This window comes from Lissotriton vulgaris, chromosome 9 (genome assembly GCF_964263255.1).
Source record: "Lissotriton vulgaris chromosome 9, aLisVul1.2, whole genome shotgun sequence".
In the NCBI taxonomy this organism is placed as follows: Eukaryota; Metazoa; Chordata; class Amphibia; order Caudata; family Salamandridae; genus Lissotriton; species Lissotriton vulgaris.
Window position 1 is genome coordinate 256,914,604 of NC_141697.1, and position 17,253 is coordinate 256,931,856.

Consider the following 17,253-nt stretch of genomic DNA (forward strand, 5'->3'; position numbering starts at 1 on the left):
AAATGATTCATTTTTATTCGTTTTTATAAATTATTTACATGATCGGGTAATACAGGTTCCGTGTGGATATGCAGGTTTTGGTCTCCAAACCTTGGCCCTCGAATTGCCAGGCCCATGAGGGAACAGTTTGTTGCCAAAGTGATCTTACCGCTATTGATTGGTCAAACAGGGAGCTGACGTTGTATTCATGGGTTACAGTTCATATATGCAGACCAGTTCCACCATCAGACTTGGCCTGTGCTCTGCTCTCCTCTTCTGTGTTGACGCAACTCTACGGTGCTGAGGACATGTGCTCTTCTAAACACACCTGCACAGCATACACATTTCTGCAGAAATTTCTCAGAAAGGTCGCCAGCAGTTTGTGAAGCCGAGGTAAATGTCATGTCTTGAATGTGTCAAGCAAGTTTCCTGCAGCCTAGACCCTCCTCAAAGGTTCAACTGTAATCACTGCAGTGCTGGTGTCTGTCATGGGGCATGGCAAATGGCATTACCTATCTGGCAGTGGAGGCTACAGCAGCCAGAATCAGGAGGCTGCAGTACATTCCATGGGTCCTAGAGGGGAGCAATGACAACGCAAGGGAGCAGAGCAGCACAAAGCTTTAGGGAGATAAGGCTGTTTGTGTGGATCACATTTGTACAATGACAGGGGAGCCAAGGGGGCAGCAGCATCATAGATGAATAACAAAAGTACCACATATGTCACAGATGCATGCATTAATGTGGGTGCTGCATACGTACCAGATGTACATGTATGCGACACGTGCTTCTCAAGTGTATCTATTAGTAATGTCCAGAATGTTTCATGCAGGTGAGTCACACCAATGTGCATCTATAATGGAAGTTGTGGCACAACAGTGTCTAGTATCTATGTGCCCTGTGTGCTTATCAAGTATATAACACACTGCAATAGCACATCATACATGATACACACAGTCATACCAAGATCCCCAAAAATGTGCCTCATGTGTAAGAAAAATAAATAATCAGTCACACAATGGTTCATCACTGATGTTCCAGGAATCATACAAGTATGAGTATCTAATAAACTAGCTGCACATTACTAAACCCTGGGATTTAAAGAGGTGTAGATCACTAACACCCATGTTTCATAAATCTGCAGCACTAACACAGCTAGTGTCACACAAACATTCAGTGCAAGCTAACCAGGTGTCACACAGGCATGCAGCTGTAGTGATGCACGTGTTGCCAGATGTGTAGAACTAATCTACTAGAGATGATACACAGCGACACAGTGCTCTTGAGGGTAGATGGACAACAGATGACACCCATGAGACAAGATGGGGTAGGACTTTAAAGGGATCCCTCAGTGAGAGACACAGCAGTTGATGCCCACAAGGAAAGAGGTGGTATGAAACAGACAGGGTGCCTTCAAAAGGAGAAGGCAGAGTGTGCAGTCCACAACAGCACGTTGATATGACCATAACGGGGAGCCTTCAGTCGAAGAGAGACAGGGGACAAGACAAGATGGTGGTCCAACACTAACTGGGGCGCCTTCAGTGTGACAAAGGGTGTTGCAATAAACACCGGCTAAAGATAAAACAGTAACAGGAAGCTCTCACTGCAAGCGGGACAGACGGTAGTGCCACAAGGCAGGATAAAGATACAAGGTGCCCTCTGTAGTAGGGGGCAGCAAGTGGTGTGCACAAGATACACCTTTTCGACAAGGGCAGGACGGGTGCTAGAGCATGTGCCCTCACATGCAAGAGGGAGAGAAGGTGACGCTAACTATAATGTAGGATGGATCAGAATATTAACGGAGGTCTCTTGGGTGGACAGGACCGGTAAGTGCGGCGATAATGACATAGAAGTCTCAACATGGGAAGATCTGGTGCAGGATCAGATGAGACTTGCCATTTTCAAAGCAGCAGTGAGTTCAAGGACACACTGGACATGACTTTGGAAAAGTTTGTCTGCAAGTCAGGTTATGTTTTTGAATGCAAGCACGGCCGGCTTGAGACTCATCCCTGTCTTGTTTTAGGATCACGTTCTGCTTTGCAGCAAAGAACACAACTCTTAGGCATCGGGCCTTCCGGATTGTTCAGACATAGACAAAGGACACACCAGCGCAGCAAGGGTGTTACTGATTTTAAAGGGTGGGAAGTTTGCAAATATATGTTTGTCATAGAATACCAACTCCTCAACACGGAAGGAGTAAAAACTAATTGTATGTGTACACCACCCACACCCTTCAACGTCATACCATGGGGGCTTCATACTCCAAAGAGTCATTGACATGCTTGGCTATCAGTTCACTATCTGAACATCTGGGTGTGCAACAAACAGTTTTCCTTAACAACATGTCACCAGTGTGCCCAGTAAAAATAACCTCTGTGTGCCAGTGTGAGCTATAGATGCCCTATGTGTGCAACCATTAACTTCAACTTTAAGATCACTGTGTTAAGCAGCCGTACGGGGTGCCAATATTTACTTTGAAAACTTGTTAAGGTGCATAACAGTAATGCAACCTGAGGGTAACTATTCACTTTAACACTGTACACCCAGCGTGCACAGTAGAGATGCCACATGTGCAACGGGCGATCTCAAAACATACCATCAGTGTGCCAAACAGCACAGAAGGGTACCACTCCTCACCATAATGTTACCGGCGTACACAAAGAGATGTGCTGTGTGTGAATGAAACCGCTCTCTTAGCATCATACCGTTGACTGGCACAGTAAAGATGCCATTTGAGTTCAGGTATCCAATTTAACATCATACCAATAGCGTGAACGGTAAAGTGTCAGGAATATATGATTATACCACGATTTCAATTACCACGCATGGCTTTACCACGCGAATTTTACATCGCAAGTGGCTTTACCACGCTGGTATTTACAACGTAGGATTTTACTACGCGTAGAAACGTCTTACCTGCACGTCTTTCTCTACGAGCCCTTACTTCCATCCTCCATGGAAACAAGCGTCAAAACACGTATACCAAAATAAAAAAAGGACTGCTTTTTTGACGTACACGGCACGTCTTTGGGGGAGGCTCTTTCCTTTTTCTTCTAAAATTATGTTAGTTTTTTTTAAAGTAACCTGCTTGTTATTTTTTGGGGGGGAGACCCCCTCCAGCCCCCCTCCGAGGCCCCCCCCTCTGCCTCCCCAAGCCCACGCAGAACGACTTGAAGGAATACCACGTCTCCCCCCCAGCCCGTGGTAAAGACGTCGTGGAAGGCACCCTCGTTGTAAAGACGTTTGCGTGGTAAGTGTCACGTGGTAAACGTTAGTAGTGGTAATGCCTTCGTGGTAAATGATGTTTCCCAAAGTGTCAGCATTGTGTGCGTAACTGCAACCCTTTAATTTCAGCAGCATAAAGTCCATGAGCAGCAATACACAAGCAACGAGTGTGCGCAATAACACCACAACATCACACTGAATAGCCCTGTGTGTGAGGGTATGTACTGCCCACCTCAGCAGTGTCACCCGTGCAGACATTTTGACCACACATCAGTGTGGCTGCATGCAAATCTTTGTATAAAACCATTTACACCCCACCAGGAAACTACATGTGAAGACTTTCACAGCAGACAGTACCAGGAACCCCCTTGGAGTTGCTCCATTTACACTTCCCACCAAGATGGCCTTGAATGCGCATTCACACTTCCCAAGAACCTTAAGGAGTGTCCCCGCAAGTCTGGACAACCACACCCTATCTCAGAAACACAAAAAGCAGCCATGTTCGGAACCACTGATGAGCACACCTCACATGAATGCCCCAAGAGGAACATCTATGAGTTTTCAGAGTCTCTTAGTCTCACATCACAGAACAACCATACAACAAATCAAAAGTATGCAGACACTTAACACACATCCTATGTTGTAGACCATAAAGCAGACATCATGCCCATCAACTTGAAAGGAAAAACATAGCGCGCATCCAAACACCTCAAACCATCATCACACAGCACAGCTGAACATGCCCACATCACACAATCATTAATGGAGGACTTGGCATTACACACACACACCATCAGTGAGGCCTGCCTATGTGTGCAGCTCAACACTCCCACATCTCTGATTGTTAATGCAGTGGGAGGGCTTGCATGTAGCTTATCACTACCATATAACACACTGTTGCAAGGACAGTCCAGGGTGTAGCCAAACACGCCTACATCACCGCGACTTTATTACAGAGGGGTGCATCCCTTTGAGTACAGCTGCTACACGTGAATAGGATTTTAAGAGATAGTGCACCAGCATCCAGAGCGAACCCATATCCTCGTCCCTTAGTGTCCAGGGATAGACTGCTTCCATGGAGGGTCAATGAGTGCGGCGAAGAGCATCACCATGTTTCAAGCTACATACTGCCGTTTGCTTGAATGTGAACTTCCTGTGTCACGCTGAAGATTCATGGTCCCACGCTGGCACCTGTAAGGCTCCCTCCTGGTGGCTGCTGTAGCACTTCCTGCGTCTGCCCTGCAGCTCATCTGTTTGAGGCTTATTGATTCAGTTCACACTTGGGAGAACTGGGTTAGATACATGGTGGAAAAACTAACACCCATGCAAGGATCACCCGGTGTCTGCTGAAGATTCATCTGCATACAATCTCATGTCCCATACAGTTTGCCCAGGCTGGCTTCAGAGCATGCCGAAACCTTCGCAACCCTCACTGATTGCAAGCTTTAGCATCTTGTGGACCTCTTCGTAGGAGTCGTAGGTCGGGAGGCACAACTGGTTAAAGCTACAAAAGAGAGGAAAATATTACAAATCAGGGCAACACATAAGGCAGATCACAAATGATTGCAACACCCAGCTCCATATTAAGGAAGAGACCAGAGAATACAAGTTCTTCAAAACTTGTTAGTACAATCTGCCTAAGAGTTGGGTCAAACAGTTTTGCTATTGCAGCAGCAATTACTTCAAGATGTTTATTTTTCCTGGAACTGTACTCTCAACAAAATGGAAAAAAATCCCAAAACTAAAGAGTAATCATCTGAGGAACAAACAAGAAGGAAAGAGAATCTGGGACGAAGCGTCAAAAAGTTTGTGCTCAGGATGGTACGCCGATGTGAAACAACCTGTCGACATAAAATTCCTGTATATTTGCGGAGAGCACTCAACCGACCCACCTGTGGTATCCTTTCAATGCAGTAACTCTAATAGGGTAAAGCATGCAAGTTTAATCAATCTCCTGAACTCCAATACATGTGTTTGTCGCACACAGACGAAGGCACCAAATCCCACAGTTCGCATGCATGCAGTGCAACCAACCTCTCCCACTTGAATTATTGTTTATTTGTGTTTTAACAAACTCTTGCACTGTCAATGAAGATCACCAATTTTGAGTCTCTCAAACTATCGAGAGGCAGAGTCACATCTCAATTAACTGTAGATTATGAGTGACTTCAACTTCATTGTCATGATAACCAGCCAATGAAGCTCCCTTATAGGGTAACGAGTCACTGTTTCGGCTGCTGAGTTTTTTTGCCGCTGCTGTGTTTAAACATTCTTTTTAGAAGTATTAAACAACAAAGAGTTGGAATATTCACATTCAGACCCAGTTATGTTTTTATTTAGAATAGTACTCTGCGCCTCTAGAGATAAGGACGAAAAATTGCAGTTTTAGAGAGTTTCAAATTCAACCACTAGATTAACATATATATTTATTGACATACTGGCATCAAATATTATTCCAATCTTCTTAATATTTGTCGGCAGCTGAAATAAACAAGTTACATACCTTTGGTAATGCCTTTTATGGTAGACTATCTAATTGCAGATTTCTCACCTTAAAATATTCCCCAGACGTCAGACAGGGGCTGGAAAATCTAGAGTAGTACTCTCTGAGTGCCGGCAGGTGGCGCAGTTCGGCTCTGCATTGGCATCATTCACGTCGGAAGTGACATCTGGAGGCCTGCATAGAAACCACCCGGTGCGCTGACATCAGTTTCTTTCGTAACTCTTTCTGCGTCAAAAACACAGAGCCATGTAAACATCAATGCATATTGTTGACCAATGTGCAGTGTCTAGCCGGATCTTTTGGGTAGGAGCCCATTTCGCAGAGCGTGGAAGATTGGTGAGGAATCTGCAGTTAGATAGACTCTATCGGAAAAGGCATTAACGAAGGTAAGTAACTTATTCGTCTTATAGAGACATTTAACCACAGATTCCTCACCTTAAAATAGATACCTCAGCAGTACCTCCCTGGAGGTGGGCCTTCTAACTGGCTAGAACAAAAAGTTAGAGAGGATCGAACGGGCAAAGGGCTCATCTCTATGGACCTGGCTGTCCAAGCAGTAGTGCTTTGTGAACATGCGGATAGAAACTCATGTGGCAATCTGACAGATGTTCTGCACACTAACACAGTAGTGGCAGCGTTGGTCCTGGTGGAGTGAGCCCATAAGCCCTCAGGGGGTTGCTTCTTTGCTGTTGAGTAGCAGAACATTATGCAGAGTATAATCCATCAGGAGATGGTCCGTTTCTACACAGCCGTGCCCTCGTTTGCCCAAGTGAACCCAATAAAGAACTGATCCTCGACACAGTGGTCTTTGTGCGAACACTGTAAAAGGAAGGAGAAAGCTCTCCTAGGGTCCAAACGATGAAGTTGCTCTTTCACCTTGGAAGGATGAGGCGGAGTGTAGAAAACTCAGGCCAACATGGAAAGGCGTGAACACTTTCAGAAGGTAAGAGACATGTTCAAAGGACCAGTTTGTCTGGGAAGAAATTGGTTTATGGAGGGTAGACCAACAGAGCCTGGAAATCACTGACCTTCTTGGCCGATGTGATAGCCACCAGGAAAACTGTTTTATGGCATGAGACGCAGAGAGCAGCTATGCAGGAGCTCAAAGGAGGAACACATTGTGTAGGTAAGGACCAAATGAATGTCCTATTTTAGCATAACAAAGGGGGCAGGCGGAAAACGTTGTTGCAGGCCCTTCAAAAACGAGTCACAACTGGGGATTTAAAAAGAGAGGGTTGACCTGCCAGCTGCAGAAAATAGTTGAGATGGCTAATAAGTAACCTTAATAGTGCCCAGGGCCAGGCATGCCACATTAAAAACAGAACAAACAACAATACCTCAGACAGAGGTGCAGAAAGGAGATACACCTGGTGGGACAAATACTAAGCCACAAACTTATCTCAAAGGCAGGTGTAGACGGTTATAGTGGAAAGAAGTCTGGCTTTCAGGATGACATCATAGACTTCAGGAGGGAGATCAAATACTCAACCGTCACCAATCAATCTGCATGCATGAAGGTGGAGAGTGTGTATACCATACCAGTGTGCAGGGTTGGGTGCAGAACCCTGCCGTGTTGCTGTGACAGGAGGTCTTCCTGAAGGGGAAGCCTGACCGGAAGAGCAATGCTCATGGTCAAGAGTTCTGGATACCACACCCTCTGATCCCAGCCCGGAGCCACAAAGATTACTTCAGGCAAGTTGGTCCTGATTTTTTTTAAGAACTCTGGGCAGTAGTAGTATTGGCGGGAAGGCGTAATGAAGTCCCAAGCCCCACTCCAGACGGAATGGGTCTCTGTGTGAAAGCTGGCTTGGAAACTCCAGCACAGCCATTGAGGGTTCTCAGTGGTGGCGAAGAGATTGACCCAAGGCTCTCCCCACTCTCGCATGAGGCCTTGCACCACCCCCGGATGCAAACGCCACTCGTGTTCCACTAGGCATCGATGGTGGTGTTTGTCCACACAAGCGTTCAACGAGCCTAACAGGTGCTGCACAACCAGGAAGATGTCCAGGCACTGTAGCCACTTTAAGGCACCGCACTTCCTGGAATAGGGTTCACAGGCCCACTGCGTCCTGTTTGCTGCAAAACAACATGGAAGTGTTGTTGTCCATGAGTACCTGAACCAGCCTCTACTTGATGGAAGGAAGGTTTTCAATGCCAAAAGAATTGCCCTCACCTTCAACAGATTGATGTGGAGCTGAGACTCTGAGGAAGACTAGAGTCCTCCGATCAACAACTCTTCCAGGTGGACACTCCAACCCAGCATTGAGGCCTCTGTCACCACTGTAAGCTCTAGGCGTGGAAGGGAGAGGGGTCTGCTGCAGACCCCATCAAGGTTCCTCAGCCACCACTGCAAATCCTTTGCAGTACCATCTGATATCTGGACCAGGTCGGATAGATTCCCCTGATGTTGCACCCTCTGGGACTTCAGATACCACTGCAGAGCCCGCATATGCCATCTGACATTTTGTACCAGCAGGATGCCATGAGACCCAACAATCTCACAGTCAGTCTCACCAAGATCCAGGATAGAGGCTGCAACATCGGAATCATAGCCTGAATATCCAAGACTCTCCTCTCTAGAGGATTAGCATGAAACTGCACTGCGTCCAGAATAGCTTCAATGAAAGGGAACGCCTGAGAGGGAGTCAGGTGTGACTTCAGGACTTGGATAGGTAACCCCAGCGAATGCAAGAACTTTGCGGTAGTCTGGAGATGGGCGACGACTGAATGTGGCAAGCCCGCCTTCAGCAGCCAGTTGTCGAGGTAGGGAAATACTGGAACTCTGGCCTCCGCAAATGGGCTGAAACCACCGCCATCACTTTCGTGAACACTCAAGAAGCACTGGTAAAGCCTAAAGGGAGCACTGTGAACTGAAAATGCTCGTGGCCCACAGTGTACCGAAGGTAGCGCCTGTGGGCTGGCAGGGTGGAGATGACAAGTATGCATCCTACAGATTCAAGGCTACCATCCAGTCTCCAGAGCAGACAGGACCTGAGCCAGTGTGAGCATCTTGAATTTCTCTTTCCACAGAAGGGCACTGTGAGGAAATGGGGTGTATTACATGGTGTGTTTGTGGGACTACACCTACACCATGTAATACAATACAAAACCTTCTGGGACCAAGCAGGCCTCATTTTTCAACTCCTAGCTAAACCCATGGTAGCTGTGACTTCAACCAGTCAGGCTTCAACTTAAGAACAAGTGTAACGTAATTAAACAGCACCAGAACAATTGGAGAAAAAGAAATGCGACTATCAAGAAATCTGACACTAATTTATGAAAATAAGCTATATTTTTATTCATTTATGGACACCAAAATGAAAAAGTTCCAGAGATATAGATTTCTAAAGAAATAATAAATCAAGACTTTTCACAGAACCACAAACAAGCCTTGGCAAATTCAACGAATGTGACACTTGGAGACTTTCTAAGTAAAGTGTTACATCTAGGTTGTATGCATCTCTTTGGACTGCTTGCAGCAACCAACTCTGGCAGGGAACCAGTCAGGGGGACTAACAAGGTCCAAATAAACAATTACATTCCCAAGGAAAGCAGTCTCCAGTCCAGTTCCAGCATTAATGGCCATTTGCCATGGACTTCTATGCAGTGGTCCCGATGCAAGGGATACAGGATGATGAACATACTCAATAATGCTGAAATTGCTGTGTGGTCGACGGTGTCTTTCTGAGGCTACTCCTCAGTCCAGGTGGGGTGACTTCAGCCAACTGGGGTTGACATCCCTCGAAGTTCTCTCTGGTTAAGCAAAAGTACAGTCACCACTGGACTACTGGTTGCCAGGCTGGATAAAACTAGCAGTGCCCTTCTTTTGGCAATCCTTCTGGGCAACCAAACGCAATTCTGAGGACTCGCCCGGTTCCAGCAGACTCGGGTGCACATTTTGGGCATTAGGTCTCGATCTCTCAGGCTGTGCTGTGATGAGGAGCAAAGATCCGGTGATCCTGGCCATAAACTTGCCAAGGCAGGCTTCCTCAGCCTTTGTGGCCCTGTTCTGTGAACAGGAAGTCAGCCAACTAACTCTTGGAATCTCCGCTTCTGACTGGGCTCAGGAGATTACTTCTCCATGAGCAGGACACCACAGGCACAGGCGTATCTTCTCTAGCCCAAGGAGCAGCAGGTGCAGTCCTACTTCAGTGCAGCCTCGATCTGCCAGGTCTATGGTCAGATGGGCAGTACTTCCTCGGTCCAGTGGTGCCCTTTAATGCCCTGAAAGTAACTCTAGGGGAGGTCACAGTCACTAGCCAATAGGCTACTTGGCTCCCTCCAGCCTTACGACAACTTCCTGTGTATTGTGGCATTTAGCTATTCCAGAGTGCTCGATTCTGCCTACTCCCAAGATGACTGACCCTTCTAATGGTGTGTGGGATCAGTAGCGAATCATAGACGTGTGTGGCTACCTGGGGGCTATGTGTCCATCAAAAATAATCGGTTTGACCAGTGCTTTTCCCTCTCTGCCCCGGACGCCAACCTTTCTACCCAGACAATAGAGCAGCCCGCTCTGTGTGTTCACCATTTGCTCTTCAAAGGCAGCTTCCCCTTTGAAGCTCACCTTTTGGGCTAACACCCCATGTGGTATTCTTCCAGGAGGAGGTAACACTTCCTCCAGCAGCAGGCCGCTATTGTTACCTGTGCTCGGAGTCGTTTACACATCTTTCCAGGAAGGCAGAAGGCTGTCTCATGGCCATCATCTGCAAATGCCCACTGGAAAATTTGGGTAACAGAGTTGCATCTTTCTAAAAGTTGGATGTAGTAACAAATTACATTAATTTCGACTGGGTATCATGTCTGGCTTAATGTAAATACTTGTTTGATACCTTGATGTACCAACTTTAGTAGTTCTATTCAGAAGTTAGCACAGCTGAGTTATCAGCGTGTAACCATGTACTTGCCAATTGGGCTAGTATACCTTCTCACAGTAAAAACTGTAATTGCAAGTATTTACTGTCAGAACATGTAAAACACATGTTCTACTTTTTAATATGCTGCACACTGCCTTAGAACTCGTTAGGACTGCTTTAGGGGTAAATTGTGCACAATAAAAGGGGCGGCACTGGCTTTGATTTAAATATCAAAGCTGAGTTAGCAGTTTTAAACTGTTCTACCAGGCTGCAGTGGTAGCTGGGAGGCATGTCCTAGCTTATCCTACTCAGGATGGCACAACAAGTGCTGCAGTCCCTGGGTGGACACTTTAACTTACATTCCCTGGGTAACCCTAGTACCACATAGTAGGGAATTCTAATTAAATTAGCTTACGCCAATTGGTTATAGCCCAGTAAAACCTACATATTTAAGGGTCAGGGCACTGGCACTGTAGTCTGGTTAGAGGGCCTCAGTGCAATCTCAGAGTCGAATAAACCAGCAGCATCAGTCCAAAATGTTGGTGTTGATCGTGAAAAAAGAGGCATTTCCTTACAGGCATTTAGAGGTCGTAGATCTGGGAGCAGTCGTAGATCTAGGAGAGAGCGGGGGCCTCTGTCCTCTTTCAGCACCAGAAAGTAAAGGGTATAACAATTACACACTACTTCTAGCACCCACACCTTCTTAATGGCTCCTTTGGCCACACCAGCCAGTAATTTCTGATGGGTAAGGCGAGATGGTCATCAGTTTGTGAGACAGTGGTAATTGGTGGGGTTTGCCCAAAAATGGTAGGGCGTACCCCTTCTGCATGAGCTAAAGCACCCACTTGTCTGATATAATGGCCATCCATTGGGAAACAGTGCGTGATCATGCCACCAATGGCATGGGTGTGCTGGATGGATGGCACACTAAAGATATTTTGAGGCTGTTGCAGCTGGAGTGGTTGGTACTGGGCAGCATGCTGAACTGGCTTCCTGCATCCCTTTTTAGATCTGCAACCACATCCATGAAAAAACTGGGCAGGCTGTTGCAATAGGTAGGGTTTATCCTGTGAATGTCCAAAGTTTCCCCTTTCGCAGCTGTGATAGGGGCAAAAGAACTGCTGTTGCGGCTGGGTCAAAAAGTCAAAGGCCAAGGGACCTGCCAGTGACCCTGCTCTCACGGAAGCACTCGATTGCCGTATTGCCCTCACCGCCAAATAAGCAGGAGCCACAAAAGAGCATGTCAATCAGTGATGACTGGACATCCCTCGAGAGCCCAGTGAACCATAACCAGGTGTAACGACTCAGTGCAAACGCAGATGCCATTGCTCTGCCCATGGAGTCTGCGGTTTCCAGATTGCACCAAATGACAAACGTTGCTGCATCTCGGCTGTCCACCAATGCTTAACTGAAGATGGCACTGCCATGCTCCAACAGCAAAGGGAGCATCTGTGTGACAAGTCCCAGAACACATGGGAGTATCAGCCCTAGAAATGTGAAGTAACAAAGGACCCCCTGATACGGATTGATTTCCTGGGTCAGGGCAGAGAGCAAGTGTGAGTAAAATTACCCAGGCAAATTTCATGAACCAACTAACACATGAAAAATTAATCAATACATATTAAAAAATGATACTACACCATTGCATGTACATATAAAGATACACATTTAATAACATGATATACAATAAAATTGATGCATAATTATACACAGAGGATAAAAAGATTAGTAGCATTTAACCATTTGCATATTTTCAATCAAGTAAATAGTTCATTTGATATAAAAGATAGATGGTTTCCTGTTTTATGTCAACGCGTTTCGACACTTGTGTGCCTTCCTCAGGACTGTACCATCACACTGTAAAAGATTTTAAAAAATAATTTTACAATATTGTATTACTATGTACATAACTAGTGCCAAGATTTTTCTAGCATGTGCTCTTAGTTGGTTATCTTCATGGTTGATAATACCGCTTTTTCAATGTCCTAAACAGTTAGATACGGCTGCCCAAAAGCTGAGTACAGTACATCATTATAGACTTATTTTAGTAGATCTTATCTCACTAAAAAAATCATACTGTCCATTTCTATCTACTGCCAATATCGTACATCTGATTCAGATGCCTCACTGCAAACAATAAGAGCAGATAAAGAGAAGAAGAAAAGGAGAAAAAGATGCACAGATAACACAGATGTATGGCCTACTTGAGTAGAAAATAACACGAAGAAGGGTGTGGATATGTGGCCCTTATTGAACATAATTATAAGAATCTAACTTTAGATGTTGGAAGCTGCTCTATATAGAAAGTGTTGCTTAAACATCATTAATATGTGGCATGACAATATATAGCATCGCTATGAAGGTAAGGTTCCAGTGTGCTCTACCTATATTCCTATTTATATTCTAATATAGCCATAGTTTTGACATTTATAATTATGGGGGAGAGCTTACCTATTATAAGCAAAGGAACAAAATCGATGCGAAGAGGATAAGGATCAGAATGCCATCTAGGTCAGTTTGAGTATTGATACCGAGCCTGCATAGTGAAAACATTATGTCTTTAGTGAGCGTTTATGACTGAGCAAAGTAAGATGGAGCACCTTAAGATGGTAAGAGCACTTACCTGATTATAGACCGGTGCTCAAGTTTGATAGAATATTCAGATAAATAACTCGGGTAGTTTCCTTGATATAGTGGGCTACTTCTTATCGCCTCGCTGGATTTATTTATTACAGTTGATAAAATTACCACTAGGGATGAATAAGAATGATTTAATTACTTACACAGTAATATTATTTTGTCTCGGTGAAAAGATGGAATACGCAGTAAGTATTTATAGTCTTTCATAGAAGACTCCATTTCTTGCCTAACAGCCATCTGTTTTTATTTATTAAGGTACGCTAATTGGTTCTATATTTTGCTTGTTCTTAGAAGATGCAAAGGTGTTTATCTGTATACCTATACATTGCCTATTTTCTCTATCAGGTTTACATCGCTCTATATTATATATTTTTCTTACCCAGTGTTTTCAGGTATTCCTCATTGACGTCCGTTCATAAGCCGTGTATAAAGTCTCACGATATGGCTGGCTACAGGTCGCCCATCTATAATAAGTATTAAGTGAACGTTGGCTATGGGCTCATGGAGATATAATACGTATTAACTTGATTACGGCGGCTATCATATTTACCAAATTTCAATCTATTGCAGTCTAAAGTCGCCCGAGGACTGCAATAGATTAATACCTTAATAAATAAAAACAGATGGCTGTTAAGCAAGAAATGGAGTCTTCTATGAAAGACTATAAATACTTACTGCGAATTCCATCTTTTCACCGAGACAAAATAATATTACTGTGTAAGTAATTAAATCATTCTTATTCATCCCTAGTGGTAATTTTATCAACTGTAATAAATAAATCCAGCGAGGCGATAAGAAGTAGCCCACTATATCAAGGAAACTACCCGAGTTATTTATCTGAATATTCTATCAAACTTGAGCACCAGTCTATAATCAGGTAAGTGCTCTTACCATCTTAAGGTGCTCCATCTTACTTTGCTCAGTCATAAACGCTCACTAAAGACATAATGTTTTCACTATGCAGGCTCGGTATCAATACTCAAACTGACCTAGATGGCATTCTGATCCTTATCCTCTTCGCATCAATTTTGTTCCTTTGCTTATAATAGGTAAGCTCTCCCCCATAATTATAAATGTCAAAACTATGGCTATATTAGAATATAAATAGGAATATAGGTAGAGCACACTGGAACCTTACCTTCATAGCGATGCTGTATATTGTCATGCCACATATTAATGATGTTTAAGCAACACTTTCTATATAGAGCAGCTTCCAACATCTAAAGTTAGATTCTTATAATTATGTTCAATAAGGGCCACATATCCACACCCTTCTTCGTGTTATTTTCTACTCAAGTAGGCCATACATCTGTGTTATCTGTGCATATTTTTCTCCTTTTCTTCTTCTCTTTATCTGCTCTTATTGTTTGCAGTGAGGCATCTGAATCAGATGTACGATATTGGCAGTAGATAGAAATGGACAGTATGATTTTTATAGTGAGATAAGATCTACTAAAATAAGTCTATAATGATGTACTGTACTCAGCTTTTGGGCAGCCGTATCTAACTGTTTAGGACATTGAAAAAGCGGTATTATCAACCATGAAGATAACCAACTAAGAGCACATGCTAGAAAAATCTTGGCACTAGTTGTTATGTACATAGTAATACAATATTGTAAAATTATTTTTTAAAATCTTTTACAGTGTGATGGTACAGTCCTGAGGAAGGCACACAAGTGTCGAAACGCGTTGACATAAAACAGGAAACCATCTATCTTTTATATCAAATGAACTATTTACTTGATTGAAAATATGCAAATGGTTAAATGCTACTAATCTTTTTATCCTCTGTGTATAATTATGCATCAATTTTATTGTATATCATGTTATTAAATTTGTATCTTTATATGTACATGCAATGGTGTAGTATAATTTTTTAATATGTATTGATTAATTTTTCATGTGTTAGTTGGTTCATGAAATTTGCCTGGGTAATTTTACTCACACTAGTATCAGCCCTAGAGGCATGCAGTGTTCACCAACTGCAAGAAAAAGCATTGTGGAAGAAAATAGGAGTTTCCCATAGGTGCTCGCTTCTAGGATTCCCTATCCGGTGGGGTGGAGTGGTAGTAAATGCACTAGGGTTGACCTTTGCAAGTGAGGCCTGCATCACCAGGTTCTCCGGAGAGGGGTGTTGGAAGAGGAAGGCTGGAGCTCCTGGGGCAGTATGATGCAGAAGGACAATCACTTGATGTACAGGAGCTGATGTGCAAGGTTTTGCCCAGGCCACCAGGAGCACGTCAGTGAGGCCTTCACTGAAGGGGAGCAAAAGCTTGGGGGAGCCTGTCCCAAAAAACTTTAGTCTTGACCCCAGGCGCCGGTGGTAAAGGATCTCCACCGCCCTGTGAATCACGGTGGCTAAAGATGCGCCTTCCTCCAAAGCCAGGCATGGGGGGGAAAGCATGCCAGAGACTGGGGAGGTGACAGAGCCACTGGCATCACCCTCCTGTTTGGAGGTAGGGGATCCCTTTCCGGGGGTACATCTACCTCATCCTTTCTGGCTACCACCCTTATATCCTCCCCTGTAGGCCTTACATCCAAGCTGGAGGTATGCTTGCAGTTTTTTTTATAAGACCGGGTACCAGTGTTGGTCTTGGCCGCACCCCTGCCCAGATACCTGCAAAAGGACTGTTGCCTGTCTGTTGTTGACTGCAATGCCCCCATAGATTTCACAGTCTCTATATTCTTCTTTATTTTTTCTAATTGGATATCTACCTTAGAGCCAAAGAGGTGTTCACCATCAAGTGGGACATTAAGTGTTGCTGTACTTCCAGGTTAAATCCACAAATGCTCAGCCAGGCATGTCTAAGCAGTATAATTGAAAAATTAATACCCCTTATAGCAGCTCCTGCATTATCCAGGGCACATCTAATTGTTACATTTGAAATGTGTTTACCCCCAGTAAATAGTTCCTCCTTCTCCTTTTATTTTGGTCTGGGAGGTGCTGTAACAGCTCCTCCTGTAGGTCATCCCAGATGGCTCTTTTATGGCCAGGAAGCAAGCCTACTGAATTGGCTATGTACCAGTGATTAGCATGTCCAACTGCCACACATTTACTCACTGCATCTATACGCTTACTTTCCTTATCTGGAGGAGGAGCGTCACCTGCACCTTGGGAAACTGGCCGTTATCTAGCTGTTGTAACCATTAAGGAGCCAGCTGTGGGTGTTTTCTCTAATATATAGTGGGTCAGTGGGGGAATGCTTGTAGGTGCGTTCAATTCTAGTACTCTCAATTTGACAGGCTCTTTGAATATCTGAGTAGAGGCCTTTAACATTGACCCTATCATGGGAAAATACTGAACAGAGTGCTCGGTTTTATAGAGTGTCTCAACTAATACATTGCTTTCCCCCTCTGTGGTGTGCATTTGAACTTTATGATATTCAGCTTCCCAATGAAACTATGGTAGAAGGGTGTGTCATCTGGTGGTGATGCTTTGAAGGGAACTGGCACATCAATGTCAGGGTCTAGTGGGACTACATCATATGAGTTCCAAGGATCCAGGCTACCTCGGGACACTACCCGAAAGTCATCGTTATAAGTGTAGTGTGGAGACTGCTTGTATATGCATCATCTAAGTATGTGGAACACATTAACATGGATTGTGGAGGTGGTGTAGTATCAAGTGGCATAGGGTTTGTAGGTTTATGCTCTATAGTCTTTCTTCGGAGAAAGCTGAAGGTGAGCAATATCCGGCATCTTCCTCCAAGTGTTGCCGTTTCAAGTAGTTGTTCTGCCTCCAAATGCCGTTTTTCTCCATGAGCCACTGGAAGAGTTCAAAGACATTACCTGTCACATCCAGATTGGTTGTGGTATATGCTTTCTTGGGTACTAAGTCTTTGTTGGTCTTTTTCGTATGATGCTTCTGTGAAGGTACAACCGCCGATGTTGGCTTCAAAGCCAATGATTTTGTTGTTGTCCGTGGGTGAACTGGCCCCAATGAAGTGTGTGGAGTTGATGCCGTATGTCTGCTTGACTTCAACCGCTTTGTCAGAGTCCTGAAGGTGTGCATGGCGCAGATGTCTCCAATGGCATTGAGGGCTGTGCAGGC

General features: G+C 44.5%; 1 protein-coding gene across 4 annotated transcripts in view; it reads right to left on the minus strand.

Moving 5' to 3' along the window:
* Positions 1 to 4,129: 4,129 nt before the first annotated feature.
* AREL1 (apoptosis resistant E3 ubiquitin protein ligase 1) overlaps positions 4,130 to 17,253 on the minus strand; it is a 618,076-nt gene continuing 604,952 nt past the window's right edge. For all 4 annotated transcript variants that reach the window (XM_086937491.1, XM_086937493.1, XM_086937492.1 and 1 more), the window contains one exon: positions 4,130 to 4,705. In XM_086937491.1, the coding sequence (XP_086793617.1) occupies positions 4,603 to 4,705 (103 nt within the window). In that variant the 3' untranslated portion in view covers positions 4,130 to 4,602. The remainder of the gene's footprint in view (positions 4,706 to 17,253) is intronic.